The sequence below is a fragment of the Sceloporus occidentalis genome, unplaced genomic scaffold (genome assembly GCF_023333645.1).
Source record: "Sceloporus occidentalis isolate IW3139 unplaced genomic scaffold, rSceOcc1.0.p SCAF_3, whole genome shotgun sequence".
NCBI lineage: Eukaryota > Metazoa > Chordata > Lepidosauria > Squamata > Phrynosomatidae > Sceloporus > Sceloporus occidentalis.
In genome coordinates this window covers 116,561,732-116,579,149 of record NW_028316983.1, presented here as the reverse complement: position 1 = coordinate 116,579,149, position 17,418 = coordinate 116,561,732, and the positions used below count along the sequence as shown (strand labels likewise).

General features: G+C 40.0%; 1 protein-coding gene across 1 annotated transcript in view; it reads right to left on the bottom strand.

Moving 5' to 3' along the window:
- The window catches only part of ACBD6 (acyl-CoA binding domain containing 6), a 146,672-nt gene that overhangs the window by 114,032 nt on the left and 15,222 nt on the right, over positions 1–17,418 (bottom strand). The window contains exon 3 of the mRNA XM_089515913.1: positions 16,889–16,985. Coding sequence (XP_089372039.1) covers positions 16,889–16,985 — 97 coding nt within the window. The remainder of the gene's footprint in view (positions 1–16,888; positions 16,986–17,418) is intronic.

The following is a 17,418-nucleotide window of genomic DNA, read 5'->3' as shown; positions in this document are numbered from 1 at the left end:
TACATAACTCACCATTAATGCACCACAATTCACAACTGTAGATGCAACTACCACCCTTGTAGGTTGAACTTGTAACTGTAATGGGACCAGTAAGCAAGCTAAACCATATGCTGCAATTGTTGCTAAAATAATCTGCTAGTGAAATGTTGAAAATAAACTGGATGAGTTTAAGACCTAAACAATTTCTACATTTAATGAAAGGGACAAGATGTGTCAATATCAGGAGCAGAAATCATGAGGCCCTTTGGGGTACAAGTCACGCTACTGAGATCCCCACTGATCTCTACCCCAGCCTCCAGCACCATCCAAAATTCTGGCAGATGTTGACCACAGAGTTGCATTGGAGGACCTAGAGAATCCTAGAGAGGTGTTCTCTCATGTAAAAACAGTGTTTTTGTTATTTGTGGTTTTTCCACATTCACTGGGGTCCTGTGCCCCTAACCCCAGCAAATGTGGAGGGACGGGATTAATAAATTATTTTTTGCAGCTTTAAAGAAGATACATATGTTTACTGTTCAAATATTTTGAATTAAAAATAGCTGGCTCTCTGTATCCATGGTATCTTCATCCACAGCTTCAGTGTTCCACAGTTTCAAAATATTTAAAAAAAAATAATTCCAAAAAGTAAACTCGATTTTGCCATTTTATACATAAGGCACCTCTCTCTCTCTCTCTCTCTCTCTCTCTCTCTCTCACTCACACACACACACACAATTGCATTTAATAGAACTTGAGCATCCATAGATTTTAGTATCCGCAGGAGGTCCTGGAACCAAACCCCAGTGGATACCAAGGGCCCACTGTATACAATCTTTACAATCTTTAAATTGTAAGCCTGAGAGCAGAGAACTGTCTAATTAACAAATTGTAAGCCGCTCTGATAGCCTTTCAGCTGAAGAGCGAGGTATAATAATAATAATAATAATAATAATAATAATAATAATTATTATTATTATTATTATTACAAATGCCTAGTGGAGTATTCTCTCTTGAAATCTTTGTCCTTCAGTGCAACTTTTGGTTAAAGTTGACCAGAGTTGCGCTGGAGGACCTAGATATTCCTAGAAAGAACACATTAATAAAATCCATGAATAATCAAAGCCTCAAAAGTCAAAGCCGCAAATGTAGAGGGATGAGTGTACTTGCTTACAGTCACCTCATCCCTTAGCCACTTAAGTCAACAACCTTTGCTGAAAGGCAAAGAAGCAAATATTAAACTACATTCTCCTATTTGCCATTTCAAGGAAATCAAGACTTTATACACTTGCAATTTGTTGTAACTTCTTCCCATATCTGCATTATGAACTCCACTATTGTCTGCTTGATTACTCATCTATAGTAAGAAGTAAAATAGTTGGAAGTTCCAGAAGCATTTCTCCCCTCTCATTCAGTCTGATTAAGTTTCAAGCTGTATTAAGTAACTGAAAGATACACTTTTGTTACTGAATAACAATTCTTCATTCATCATCAATTCACAGATATGTTTCTGCATTCACAAAGGAGAAACACTAACTTACAACAGTCATCAGACTATTACCTCAAATCATACCGTTGTCTGCCCTAAACATTAGTGACTCTACTCCAAAACATCTTTCCTGAATAACAGTTATGCTTTTAACTGGAAATATCAAAGACAAAACCTGGGGCCTTCTATACATGAAGCATCAGATGTTTTCCTACTGAGCTACAGTTTCTCGCATTGTATTTTATTATTATATTCCAAATCAAATATTTAGTACACAAAGTATTCCCCAAGGAAACTCTGATACAACAATTTGTAGGCTGATTTTATATGTGCTGAAACATGGTCTCTCATTTGTATGTAATTCATAGGATGTTTCCAGTTCCTTCTGTTTTGGAGCCTAAGAGAGGTAGGCAACCAAGGAAAGATATAGGAAAAGATCTTTTACCCCAGATGTAAGATGGTCCACCTGAAAAATGTGAACTAGCCATGAAAAAACAGTGCAGGAAGCACTGGAAGTAACAGAAGGTATCCTTTTCATGAGGACTAGGGAATACAAGTGAGTCCTTCTCCTCAGATGAGAAACCTTGCAGTGAGACAGGGGATTATGGAAGAAGAGCCAGGTACATATGACAACTGAGGAGAAGAACAAGGGGAACTGGTTCACATCAGGTTCCAAGGTGGTTTGGGAATCTAGTCTAATCTCTAATCTTCCCCCGTCACTTCCACCATCAATGATACTGAGAACACTAGATAATCACCTACCTCACAAGATGCAGGAATGGATCCTGGATGGACAGATATGGATGATTTACTCTGCTAAAGTCTGGGATGAAGGAATGTGTGCAGGTTGGGTTATCAAGTGGGATGAAAGGGGAAATAGGAAGCCAACTTCCCCTTTAACATTTGGCCAGTGTGCTATATCATCTTTATAGGAGTAATTCAACCTGCTTACCCCAACTAAGACCGGAACTTCATTGATCACTTGGGGAATGTGTTAAGGGCTCACATTTTGGGCAGAGAGACAGCAGCAATTAATTACAATGAAGAATTTGATAAACAGCTATCTCCATAGTAAGGCCAAACAGCACCTCAACATGCTTTATCTTGTCATAGTTGGTCCTCTTATATAGGGCAAGAGGAGTACCCATATGGAGTAGCAAGGAGGAAGGTTTACTGGATTTTCAAGCAACACAAATGCAAACATGCTCAGTGTAAATTCATGAACAACAGTAACCACTGTTTTGACAATCAACGTGGTTAGTTGTCTTGCTGCTACAGTGTGCCCGCGTCATACATGGGCGTGCCTTACATGGCTTCCAGAAGTGGCGCCGTGCCACGGAAAGAGTAATGGAGCACACAGATGTGGCGCAAGCATGCCACCGCAAGCACAAGCCCCATTGACTTTAATGGGGCTCAAGCAGATGCACAATTTCCCTTACGCGGGGTGGGGCTTCTGTAACGGATCCCCTGCGTAAGGGAAGGGACCACTGTATAGCTATAATGGCCAGTACCGCTTTCAGGGCAACCAACCTCATCCCTAATTTGGTGACAAAAAATGAGGGAGGGCACAGTGCTGCTGGCATTTCTACTCCCACCCAAGAATACAGGTTCATAGAACCTTGCCCCACACAGTTGGGATGTGCATTCATTCCAATCCACCACCACCCCCCCCCCCCCTTTTAGCTTAATACCCAGAAAGGCCACTGAGGCTAGCCTGCAGCAAGCCTTTAAAGGCTGGTTTCTGTACTTCCTCCAAACTGCCAGGCTCAACTTGAACATGCCCAGTGTGGTAGCAGCAAAAATTACCAAGAAAGTCAGGGTATGGCCCCTTCAACGTGCCCCCATTCCAAGTCTTCAAGTGTCCACCAAGGATGATTCCCTCTCCCCAAATAAACATAGGAATACCAGCTGATACATCACCTATCTTATCCCAAGGAGTCATCTGTCAATGAAGTTGTTCTTGCCAAACTCCTTCAATCACACAAGCTCCGTCTTGTATGAGTTTCAGTACTGGTTGTAGCTGCAATAGTTTGGAGACGAAGTGGGCAATTCTTTACCTACCTCTTGTGTCATTTTTACACTGTGTACATCTTCTCTGTTACAGACAGTGCCTGTGAGCATCTTCCATATTACAGAAAATAACTTAAGCCAGTGGTTCCCCATCCTTTGGTCCTCCACATTATTTGGATTTCCCTTTCATGCTGGGGAGTCCATAACGGGATCCAAATCCCTTCCACATGATCTTGCCTTCTGGGGAAAGGACAATTGGAATGAGAGCGCATGGGATACCCAATGGGTACAAGTTCACTTTATGGTTCTTGTGCAAAAAATGGTGACATAAGCACTTGAGGGCAGTTGTGCCTATGTCATCATTTTTTGCACAAGAACCATGAAGTAAACTTGCACCCATTGGGTATCCCATGCTCTCTCATTCCAATGGTCCTTTCCCCAGAAGGCAAGATCAAGTGAGATCTCTTCAGATAGCAAGCAGGTCACCTTATGTCTGGATTCACTTCCCTATCCCAAGACAATGCTATATAAACTGCAACCAATAAGGCTGTGATCTCTTCTAATCCAGGAAAAGGTTTTGCCCGTGTTTGTGATCTCCTATCCAGGGCCTATCAATGCTAGATATGTAAACCAAGTTCTAAATCATTCTGTTCTGTAGGTATTTTGGTTCTCTTGCCATTATGGCAATTTCTTGAATCTCTCTCTTTCTCGCTCCCATTATTCAAATTTTATTATTGGTTTACTAAATTAAAATGCATAGAAAGCAAAACTGCAATATGTAAAAAGAAGATAAAAAAACCAAAGATATGCATCAGTAGCATGCTTGTGGCATTAAATGTGAAGTCTCCTCAACAATATTTTCAGGTATTCTCCTATTTACACTCTAGGCTGAAAAAGAGTACAATTCTGCAGAGAATGCAGCAAAAAATAAGGTATGTCATAAAAGTCAACTCAAGATGGAAGATGGTATAGCAAATAATGCCTGTCTCACACAGATCAGCTGTGATGGTCTCTAGACTCCTCATGGTATTGAGCATCATCCCTGAATTCATGCCTGGATCAATATGATAAAATTGATCTTCCTCGATACTCAGGAGCAGAATACTCAGGATAATCTCTATTTCCATATTCCATATTTTCTGTGATAAATATGCACTTGTGCCTCCGCTGTGAATGTCAGAATTCACTCAAACGTTACAGACCTGAGGAATCTTCCTCGATTCCATTATTCTTGAAAGAAGTAAAGAAGTAAAGGAAGAAGAAAAAAACCCTGATCAGGAACTAGGAACGTTTGTTCAAAAACAAGGATAACCAAACATTCCCATTTCTGTCTCAGTAAAGGATTTCCTTCACAGTGTAACTTGAATCAGGGTACAATAAGATTGTGAGTATCTGTCATGAGCAATGGTGCTCCAGAGGGCTACAATTTTGAAAGCTGTATTCCAAATGGAATAAAAATAGAGGGAGTGGTATTTGCTAACATCATTAATTCACTTCTGCCTTTACTCCTCCCTTATTCCTTTATACATGATGTCAAGAAATATATTTTTAAATTGTTGTTGAGCACAAAAGAGGTGTCTTGTTTCCCAGATGAGAGGTTAACATATAATGACAGACACATTAAATACACTGTCCAATGCCTCCCTGACAAATTTAGTTCAATCTTTTCTTTTAAAAAGGCAGCAACTCAAACACAATTATAAACTGTAAAAGAATTACAATCAAATCATAATTGAACAATAGAGTATCTGAAAAGGATGGCTGTATCATGCAAAGAATTACAAAAAGGAAGACAAATTTAGTGCTGAAAGTGAAGCATATTTTACAGGGTCTTTGTACTTTGTACCTAATGTCTGCATTTGCTGATGTTTTAAATAAAGAGGATTTCCCCCCTAGTTACATGTCAGAAGACCAAAGATTTTATTTAAAATGCAGCAAATCCTTTGCAACAAGAGAGCAGAGCCTCTATACCTGTGGTCTAATCTAACCTGCTGAGGATCCAGTTCTTCAATTCACCTCTGAAGCCCTAGCCTTTACAAGCCAGGAAAGCGAAGCCTTACCATCTCCCATCAGTGATCCAAGATAGCACATCCTTGTTTTTCTCTCCTCAGCAGGTACTCCCTGAGGTTTTTGGAAGTTTAAGTTGAGAGCATTTAGCTTTCTCATTCTCCTCCCCACACTAGGAGTGGGACAAGAGAGTTGAATTAATTGCTGGGGCTAAATACCATAAAAACACCAGATCCCATCTAATCTCCCTGGTTGGTACTTGAATGGGAGACAGCCAACAAATACTAGGTGCTGTAGGTTATATTTCAGAGGAAAGAACTGGCAAACCCACCTCTGAGTATGTAACAAAACCGTGAGACCCAACATAGTGTAGTGGTTCAAATGTTGGACACTGAGAGTTGTTTTTGTGGTTAACTGCTCTCAAGTCAATCCAGACTCATGGAGACCTCATGGATGAGACATCTCCAAGTCTCTCTATCTTTCACTGCTCTACTTAGATCCTGTAAATTCATGCCCATGAGCCCCTGAATAGAGTCCATCCATCTAGCATGCAGTCTTCCTCTATTTCTATATTCCTCTACCTTTCCTAGCATTATTGTCTTTTCCAATGAGTCATTCCTTTTCAAGATGTGACCAAAGTACGACAACCTCAACTTTATCACCTTGGCTTCCAGGGAGATTTCCAGCTTCATCTGTTCTAGGACCCATTTGTTTATCTTTGTGGCTGTCCACAGTATCCTCAGCATTTTTCTCCAGCACGATGTGCTGAATTAATTTGCCTCCAGGGTTCAAATCCCTGCTCAGTCATGGAAACCAACTGGGTGACCCTGCACAAGTTACATTCTCTCATCTCAGAGGAAGACAATGACAAACCCCTTCTCAACAAATCTTGCCAAGAAAACCATGTGATAATATTACCTTAGGGATAACATAAGTTGGAAATGAGTTAAAGGCACGCAACAATAAGAAAAAACTATGACATTCATGGGGTTGTCTTAAACTGGCAGACAACTTCATGGTGCGTGAGCACACACACACAAACACACAGTTTTAGTTTAGTTTAGTTTAGTTTAATATGTTCTTTAAAACAAGTTTAAAAGACTAGGGCTGTGACACTACATTCCTCAAAATCACACCAGCATGATTTGCATATTATACATATTATTTTCTAAGTATGTAAAACATGTAGTAAATTCCAAAAAGATTAAACAAGATTAAATAACATTGTATTGATATAATAGCAACATTAACAACCATAACAAATGTTAACTAAAACAGGTAACAGTCTGACTACCACTAAAGCAATGATAAAATAATAAATAAAATATTACCAAACTGAGTTAATAAGGCACCCTTATATTTGGGTTACCTGAATATTAATAAAGCCTCTATATCATTTATTTATTTATTTTCTTGGGATTCCCTTGGCTCTTACATGTTAGGTGAAAACTGCCTCTGTGCTGACTGATCAAGCTATTGTTGCAAGTACTCTACAGAACACACACACACACATTCAAGAAACGAAAGGCTATTGCATAACACTGTACAATGCAGTCCTCTTCTGGCTATGTTACGTATAAAAGCTGGCATGGAAGTCTATCTTGAAGGGTGGTGGACTCTCCTTTGCTGGAGATTTCTAAGCAGGGGATGGATTTAGCAAGGATATTTTAGCAATGATTCCTGCACTGGCAGTGGGTTGGGATAACGGATCCTTTGGATCTCTTCCAAACTATGAGTTAGACATGAGATCTCAATGTCCCCAAACCCTAAAGTATTCAAAGAAATTCGTTCCTGACACGTATGGAGAGTGCAAATAAAAATTTCAGGAAAAACAATGAAAAACTGTTTGAACAATTTTAAAACTCTGTTATTTATTAATTTAAACATTCCTAAAAATATCTGAACAAGTGGACTGCTATTTGTAAAGGTCATGCTTTGGCTCTTCCTCAGGAAACAAACCTGGTCAGCTGTTAATTGTGCTTGACAGTCACAATTTTATGCCTGAATGGAGGTCTGGATAATTGTGTGTACCATAATTACTACTACATCTCCTTATACGAGCTGAAGCCACTGTCAAGGAGTGAGAGAGGAAACTCTACTTTTGACATCAGATGGTCCAGCGCCACAGTCTCCAAAAATGCAGGAAAACAAGTGTATCCATTTCCTTTGTTAAAAGGCAACCGACACAACAATAAAGAGTGTCCCTTTGACAAAACAGCTAATGAGGTGTGTAACAAGAGCAAATTAAGAACCATTCCAAACATTTTCAATCTGTAAATAACAGCACTGAGTTTCATACCACCACATACTGAATGCATAAAAGCAGCATTGCCCACTATGGGCCTGAACAGACAGGCCAAAATAAAGCTGATTCGGTTCACTTTGGAGGTATGCTGTTTAAATGACACATGCATCTTAAGAGGGCCAAAGCTGCGCTCTAGTCCTTAGAACTGGAGCATGGCTTTGACGTGGCTTCCGGCTCTTACGACGCATGCATCATTTAAATAGCACGCTTCCAAAGTGAACCGAAGCAACTTTATTTAGGCCTGTCTGTTTGAGCCCTATAATATCCAGACATTGTTCAAGTTTCTTCATAAAATCCCCCCTCTTCATTAAAATGTGCATACATTTCAGAGTTCTTAACACTTTTTACAGAATGCAAGGTAAATATACATCTAAACAATAAATAAATAAATATGTTCAGAAGGTTGCTTCCCTATTATATTCCCCTCTGTGAATTCACTTCTTATGAAAGAAACTGGGGCGCGTTGCAGACCGCCATAAGGGACATCCTCAGGACGTCCTAGGTTTAAAAAGGGGCGTCACTTCTTGACGCCCCCAAGCCTAATACGTCCTGAGGACGTACAAGATGGCGGCGCCCCATCTACATGGGGGCCGCCATGATGGCGTCATGAACGCACCACCTCCAAACGAGGCGGCGTGGACGTGACGCTGTCGCGCGAGGGCAGTTAGTGCGCCCTTTCGCCGGCACAGGAAGGAGCTCCGAAACGGAGCTCCTTCCTGGTCTTGCGTCGCTGGTGCAGCCTTTAGATGGCTGCGCCCAGCGACACAGAGGAGAAAGGGACCAAGTGGCCCCTTTCTCCTCTTCCCCGCCGCCACAGGGTGTCCTTGGGGCTTGAAGCCCCCAGGACACCCTTTTCCAGGCCTCGGGGAAGTGGCCTTTTGCTGCACGGCCTGGAAAGTGGCCTGGAAAGTGGCGGATCGGGGCCTCAGTGGCTGCCGCTCTGGCCACTGAGGCCCCGATCCGGCAGGGAAAGGGGCAGGTGCAGGCCACCGCTTTTCGGCGGTCTGTAACGCGCCTGTAGCTCAGACAAAGAATCTAACAGTGTCTGTCAGAAATATCTTGCTTTAATTGTCCTCAACAATCCAACCTGGCTCCAATGAAAAGCCATACCAAGTGACTAGGCAAGAACCATTACCTGGAATGTTTTCAAAAACAATGAGGAGTCATACATTTCCCGCAATTTATTCATTTAAGAGGAAGCTACCCAAAATGCTTAAATTCCATATCACTACAGGCCAAAATAGATGGATCTGAAGTTGGATTGGGGCTGCGGCAACTGCATGCCATGGCCCCAACCTGCATTGAAGCTGGCCAAAAAAGGAGCAGCAAAGAGCCTTTTTTGCCAACAAAAAGCTGGCTTTTCCCACCCCACCGCAGCTGGGAGCCAGCTTTAAGGCACTCTGGTGGTGTGTGGCATATAAATGCCATGCCTACAGAGCGCCAGGAAGCCGGCCCCATGTGTAAACGGCCAGGGCAGCTTCAGGACGTGCGGCGTATAAATGCTGCACTCCAAATCCACCTGGATGGCGGTGCAAAAGGGTCATTTGTTTCAGCCCAACATTACTATTATTCTGAAAAACGGCCTCATTTTTAAAAAAACACCATACATACAACTTTCCTCCAAATCAATGGCCCCATACAGACAGGCCAAAATAAAGCTGCTTTGGATCACATTGGAAGTATGCTATTTAAATGATGCATGCGTGCAATGCTCCAGTCCTTAGGATTAGCACTGTTGTTATTTGCTGTCAACGCAGTGTTCACTTAAAATAAACCTTGCTCAGGTCTTGCAATCTCAGGGGTATCGCTTCTTCAATCTTAGGTTTTAGGTGGAGCTTTCTGCAACTGGCTTCATTTCCTGAGGGGGCTACAGCAAGAGCTTTTATTAGAGTTCTCCCTCTTTACATAGATGCTGCAGTATGTTTTTTCTGCCTTAAGAATACAGTTTAATTATCAGAGAAAACATAACATGCATTCAGGCCTTTAAGAGAGCCTTTCCTCCAAAATATGATCACGAAAGTGGTACATGAAAATAAGCAAAAAAAATTCTGAACAAAAGCATTTTAAGGGTTTGAAAATAGTTTGATTTTGGTTATTTTTAAAGCCAGTTTCTCAAAAATGTATAAATACTGGAACCTGCCTTAAGTCCCAAACAGGGGGAAAGGGTGGGATGATGACGACAATAATATGATAACCTCAACAACAAAATCCTCTGAACGCAGTAATTTCAAATAAAAATAATGTAAACTAGTAACAAGAATAAAGAATAAACACTTAGGAAAGGTTCCATATTGTGTCCCTTAGAAAAACAGACAGGCACCCACAAGCATGTCAGTTGAAACTTCATGAGCTTTTTTGGCAATATTTTATTTCAATCAACTGCTACAATGAAGACAACTGCCATGTCATAAATAAACGTTAAGAGTCCATAAATTTAAAAAGACATAAAATCAAAGGGAAAAAAAAAGGACAGCCTATAAATACATGCAATGCATATGCAGAACGCATTATATAAACCCACTTCATTCTTTTCTCAATATATTTGGGACTCAAAAAGATCTATCAACAGCTGGGCAGTACTATCAGACTTTCTTGGTTTTACTGCAATTGTGGCAGAGGCAAAATGCCTACCACTTGTCAAAATTATTCAGCTTATTGGGCGTAAAAGAATAAAGAAAATACTGCAGATACAATACACTGTGGCACACAGTATATGTGCCAGTTTTACTTTCCAGAATGAGAAATGACTACAAGGAAACTAAGGCCCGTTCCAGACAGGTGCTATGAGGCGCCGTCGTGACATGTGAGGGGCGGCACTTTTAGACGCCCCTCGCACGTGACGAGGGTGTCAAAATGGTGGCGCCCTGTGCACATGGGTGCCACCATTTTGACGTAACGGATGGCTAGCATCCTCACGTCCCAGTGTCATTGTGATGCTGTGAGTGTGCCATTGGCGCACTGCAGCATCACAATAGCGCCGCAAGAAGAACCCGCTTTTTGCGGGTTCTTTTTGCTCCACGGTCTGGAGGCTGCGGCTTCCCTGCCGAGCAAACTAGGGCACCAGGAGATCACCCTTTTTGGGCCGTCTGTATCCCACCTAATACAGCATATTCTTTACAAAGGGGAATTGCTAGGTGCTTATTTATATAAAACTGAAACATCAAAAATTCTGGTAACACCTACAATTTAAATTTTCATTCACTTAACTGATAAATGAACTGGCATTGATAATTATAATGAACTGGTATTAAGGACATACCTTGGCACAGTTTATACAGAAAGGGAATAACCTGCAGAACCAGTTAGGTTTTGCCAGTTTATTAAGGCCAGGCAAAAACAATAAAAAAGAAGGAACTATCAACATTAGCAAAACAAAGAAAATTGTTTTGTCTCTTCCAGTTCACTATTCTGTCAAGCAGATAAAAAAAATCACATTCAGAAAAAGAACTGAGAATATGAAACCAAGATTAGGGATAGCAATGATAGGATACTCTACATATCATAAACAAAAGTCTGCTGGTTACATCACTTTTATAAATTGGGGGGAACAAATATTGAACACATTATCTTGAACATTTTATATAATTCTGGGGAAAAAATTCCACAATGCATTTTTTTTTCAAATTTTCAATTCTTTTCTGAGGGAAAGAGGCTTTGAAAGCTTCTGGACTTTTTTCTAAATTTTTCCAGATTTTTCTGTCCTTCGTATCTGTAACCATGGCACTGATTTTGCCTCTCAAAGAAATAAAACTGCAGTAATTTTAAGACTGTTGGAGGTTTTTTCCGTTTGTTTGCACTTATCCTCGTGTACCTATTCCTTTCCAACTATAATGTGCTTTTGTACATTGTTTTCCCTAACACGGGCCTGTTACAGACAGGCCAAAATAAAGCTGCTTCGAGTCACTTTGGAGATATGGTATTTCAATGATACATGAGTCCTAAGAGTCTGGAAGCTGCACCAAAGCTGCACTCCAGTCCTTAGGGCTGGAGCGTGGCTTTGGTGCGGCTTTTGGACTCTTAGGACGCATGCATCATTGAAATACCATACCTCCAAAGTGACTCGAAGCAGCTTTATTTTGGCCTGTCTGTAACAGGCCACGGTCTCTGGTCCCTTTAGATGTTATGGACTGGGCGTCCCAGTTCCCCTGCCCATTAACAATATTGACTTGGACTTCTTGAGGTCCAGAACATCTGAAAGTGAGTATCACTGCCCTTAGATAAAGATTTATTTATTTATTTATTTATTTATTTATGCACAAAATTCTCAAAAGTGCATTCAGGAACTTTGGAGGGAAAGCTTCATTTTTGTGCAAGTCCTCTCCACTTTTAAATCAAGTTGTGTTAAGTCTTAGGCTTGCAGCACCATATAAATGTGAACGAATAGAAAGAAAACCATACACATATATACATCTATTAATGAAAGATAAGAACGAATTTTCAGCAGAGATTTCATTAAAATCTGTCATTAGATAGATAAAACGTCATTTAAACATAATTCAAGAAAGCCTCATGGTAAGTTTACACATTAGGGTCACCATATGTCAGAAATGACTTGAAAGCACACAACAAACTTCTCGGAATATTATAGCTTGTACATAACAGCATAATCACATGGATAGGTTAAAAAAAAAAGAATTAAGCACAGTTTAAGTAAAAAATTAAATAAAAGCCCCAGTTCAAAAGAATTAAGACAACTGGGCAGCGAATTTACAAAAATATCAAAAAATTAAACTGTGTGTTAAGATTTATCCTATCAAATTTTAAGAGCATATCATATTCCTGCTTTAAATTAAAAGAATATGTCATCTATCATGCCAAGGCAACAGTTTACATTGCGAAGATCATTGTTGTTTGCTTTAAGGAATATTATCAACCTTTTACATTAAAAAAGAATACATAAAGGGAGGAGTTACCTTGTTTTACAAATGATGTATCATTACTTATGACATTCATGTTGTTGCAAAATAAAGATAGAGGGCAGGATATAAAAGAAGCCATAGATTAAATTAGGCCATGACCTAACATATTTTTCCTTTGTTCTCCTTCCAACCTCAGACCGTAATCCTGACCAAACCTCTCTATTTCTTCTCTTGGCTGTGGTTGATGGCTCACTGGACAGATTAACAAGGTGGCATCTGTTTGCATGACCAAACTAAAAAGACATGTGGTCTATGGTTTTACTAGCAAACCACAGTTTTCTTAATATATTGTATCTACTTAATGTCTTCCAGTAGCTGATTCCTCTGTCAAATGCTGATTTTTCATTTCAGAGAAATTGCATTTACCTTTTATACATTTAATATTGAAAATTGATGACCCTTCCATAAAAACTTTGATATCTCCATATCTTAACATACAGTTCTTAACTCAACATATCATTGTAAAAACAAAAATACCTGAGTGAGACCTGAAGTACAGTATAGACTGTAAAATTTAATTTGTTTAAATTAAGATATGACTACAGATTTAACTAATTTGTTTAAATTAAGATATGACTACAGATTTAACTATACATGTCAGTTTTTAAATTATTTTAAGGGACAGGAGCAAACTGAAAAAGTTTCCAAATGGAAAGATCAGCTGACACCGTGATGGCAGTCTGTGAAGCTGATCTTGCATTTAAGGCTGATCTTGTATTTAAGACTTTTCCAAGCAGCCAACATGTAACAGCCTAAGAATATTATGATACTTTGGGGATTTGTTTGGGAGGCACTGGCCTGTTACAGACAGGCCAAAATAAAGCTGCTTCGAGTCACTTTGGAGGAATGGTATTTCAATGATGCATGTGTCCTAAGAGTCCAAAAGCCGCACCAAAGCTGCACTCCAGTCCTTAGAACTGGAGTGTGCCTTTGGTGCGGCTTTTGGACTCTTAGGACGCATGCATCATTGAAATAGCATACCTCCAAAGTGACTCGAAGCAGCTTTATTTTGGCCTGTCTGTAACAGGCCACTGTGAACTAAATTAACTCAATGTACACCTACCCTGAGTGCCATTTGTTGGCAGAAAGGCGTAACATAAATAAAAAGGAAATAAGTAAGATAATAATATTTACTCCATGAACATTTCTTGCTGTTCAGATGCTATACATGACTAACAAGTGTTTTCAGCAAGGAAAGCCATATTTAAAGGTAGGAACCTGATTTCTTCAGTATTAATTTTTCCATTTCACGGGTTCAGTTGAGAGAAATTATGAAATTATTTCTCTCTCAAATTTGGAACATTTCAACAGCAACATACATTTGGTCTTAAACTGCCTGAAATTGCTAGTTGACTATTTGATTAAGCACTGCCCTCTAGAGGCTAATCTACAGGGAAAGGAAATCTTTCCCAATAGAAAATTTATATTCTAGGCCTACTTTGTGTTGAATCAGATTATTTTTTTTATCTCCACTTTTCTTTCTTCCAGGTCTGTGTAGTTTTTAGGAATACACTGGATGCTCTCAAGTGTTCCCCTCCTTATCACCATGTACTACAAATTGAGTCATGTGTGTTTTACTTGAAACTCATAGCACTTTTTAACAATCTCCCATTAAAACAGAAATGTACCAACAGAACCAGTGATGGCGAACCTATGGCACGCGTGCCAGAGGTGGCACTCAGAGCCCTCTCTGTGGGCACACGCACCATCATCCCAACACAGACTTCACTAGAGTTTGTCATCAGAAATCCAGAGGGACATGGCACTTTGCAATAAATAAGTGGGGTTTGGGTTGCAGTTTGGGCACTCGGTCGCTAAAAGTTTCTCCACCACTGAACAGAACTATCAAATGCACAGCAGCAATTACCTGAAGACATCTCCTACCTCTACAAAGCTAATCCAGTAATAGCTTTTTACAATCTAGAAAAAGTAAGAGTACGCAGCCACACTTACAACAAGAAGCCATGAAAACAGTAAAACTAGACTATCAATGTGAAGTCGAAGGCTTTCATGAACTATCAACTGTGTAAATTTTGGAGGGGCTGGCAGATAAGTTCCATATAACCCAGTAAGAATCATGCAGCTTCTAGATGTTGTTGGATTGTAACCCCAAACATTCTCCATCATTTGCTATGTAAGTTAAGGCTGCTGGGACTTTGAGTCCAAAAACACATAAATTCTACCCCTGATCTAAGACAACAAATAAGTCAGAAAGGTGCCTCTAGATTAGAAACTCACAAGAAGGGCATAAGTGATGAATAGCAGTTGAATATGCAGAGACAATATAGAGGCCACAAACATTGCTTGTGAGGTTCTTGAGGCCAGTAGGCTGGCTGTTTTGAGTAACAGATGTTAGACTAGATAGGCCTTTAGCCAGATCAAGCAAAGCAGTGGCTACATTCTTAGAATTCTCAGAAGACTAAGAGAAAACAAGCTGATTTCTATATGAACTCTTTATTTGGCAAAAAGACCATTTTTAACACCCTGTATTACTAGGGTCCAGAGAAATTTCTGAATCAAAATTTTAAGCTGATGATTCCTACCAGAGGACTATGAAAAAATGAATGTTTTCTGCACTAGTGGAATGAGAGCTCCCTCTTGTGGCCCAAGGGCTTAGCTCATTTATATCTGTAAACTGCAAGGAAAATAAGAAGTCACCAAAGAAGATGAAACCTGTGACAGGTAGGCACTGAGCAAAGTAACAGTGGACATTTTGAGCTAAGCTGCGTCTTGGCCATATAAAAAATATTTCTTGGTTTAGTTCTTGTCAAATTCCCAAGAAGGGTGACCAGGTACACCTTGCCAAAAAACTGAACCTGCAACACCAACCTTAGATATAGTTAATCTTCAATGTAGTTAAACTACATATTGGCTTAATAACATTAGGAAATATATAGTAGGGACTTGGTATTCACTGGGGTTTGGTTCCAGGACCCCCAAAGAATACCAAAATCTGTTGATGCTTAAGTCTCATTATATACAATTGCACAGTAAAATGGTTTCTATTATATAAAATGGCAAAAACAAGGTTTGCTTTTTGGAATTTCCTTTGCATATTTTCAAGCCATGGATGGTTGATAATGCGAATGCAGAATCTGTTGATACAGAGGGCCAACTATATTCAGTAGTGAAGCACTACTGTTTAAAATGTCTGCCCTGTGTGAAGTGCTTTGAAAGTCCCTGCTAGAATTACAGCAAGCAGAATCAAAGATTTGGCATTTAAGACAGATAAGAGGACTTTCACAGTTGGATATGACTGGCTGATACATTTCAGAATTGATAATCCAGGAGGTGAGAATTACCCACAACCAAGTAATATTGTACTTCCTAGCTGCCTAACTTCTAAAATGGCAACCCTCTAATAGTTTCAAACTCAATTATTATCAGGCCAAGACTTTGCAATCTGTGATTCACCAAACAAGTCACAGGCAGCCACCCTCCAGGAATAGGATAAGCCTTCCTGGCAGAAGGTAAAGACAAGACGGCTGCTGGGTCCCTGGTAAACTACAGGATATGGCTACTGAGCTATGTTCAGTTTGTTCAATCCCAAATTGTCCAGGCCCTTCTATATTTGGGGGGGGGGGGGACACAGCACTGTGGAGCATTAATAATGAGCAAAGTTTATAGGCAAGAATAGTATCAACTGCAAAGATCAGCAGGATTTTGACACCTTTTCAAAAAACCCCACATCTCTTCACTTCTAGGATTAAAAACTAGAATTAAAATTAAAATGTTCACAAACTCTGAAATAACTTTCTCGTGTATATTAGGGGAGGGGAATCTATGGCCCTCTAGATAGTATTATATCCCAGCCCCCACAGCCAGCATTGCCAATGATTAGGGAGTACAAAACCTCTTATGAGTCATAGAGGCCTGATATAGACAGCCAAAATAAAGCTGCTTCGAGCCACTTTGGAGGTATGGTGTTTCAATGATACATGTGTCCTAAAAGTCCAGAAGCCGCACCAAAGCCATGCTCCAGTTCTAAGGACTAGAGTGCAGCTTTGGTGCAGCTTCCAGACTCTTAGGATGTATGCATCATTGAAACACCATACCTCCAAAGTGACTCGAAGCAGCTTTATTTTGGCTGTCTGTATAGGGCCAGAGTCACCATCCCAAGATACGCCGTGGGTATGCAGCACTGTCATTCCATTGATGGAATGTTTCAATCAGTTTCATTACCTGTGGATTCCAAGTACGGTCCAGTTTCTTCACAGTAGCAATATAGTCTCTCATTGCCTGCTCAGTACTTGTATCACCCAGTGCTTTCCAAGCTTCCCTGAATGGGAGGGAAAAACAACCACTACTCAGTAGAAACTAACACATGTAGTAGTAAACTCCTCCAGGACTCTGTTGGTTTTTTAAAATTAATGCTGCATCCTTAATGTGATTATGTACATGCACATTTTGCATCATCGTGTTTCTGTTTAGGTTTGAACAGTTGTATGATTTCAGCCTAAATTTATTCTCTTACAACATAGTGGATAGATAAAAGTATGGAGCATCACATTTCTTTTTATATAATTCCTACTCCCATCCAACTAGTCAACTCTCAAACTGGTTTCTAAGATGTCTTGGGGGGAAAAACTACCAAAGTGACCATGCAGGTATCCAAGACATCCCAGGTGACAATCTTATAAAAACTTCCTTAACTCCTCTTTAAAGTAAGAGAGTTTAAGAAGCAGTTTGATGGCTTGACCAAAGGGAGCTGC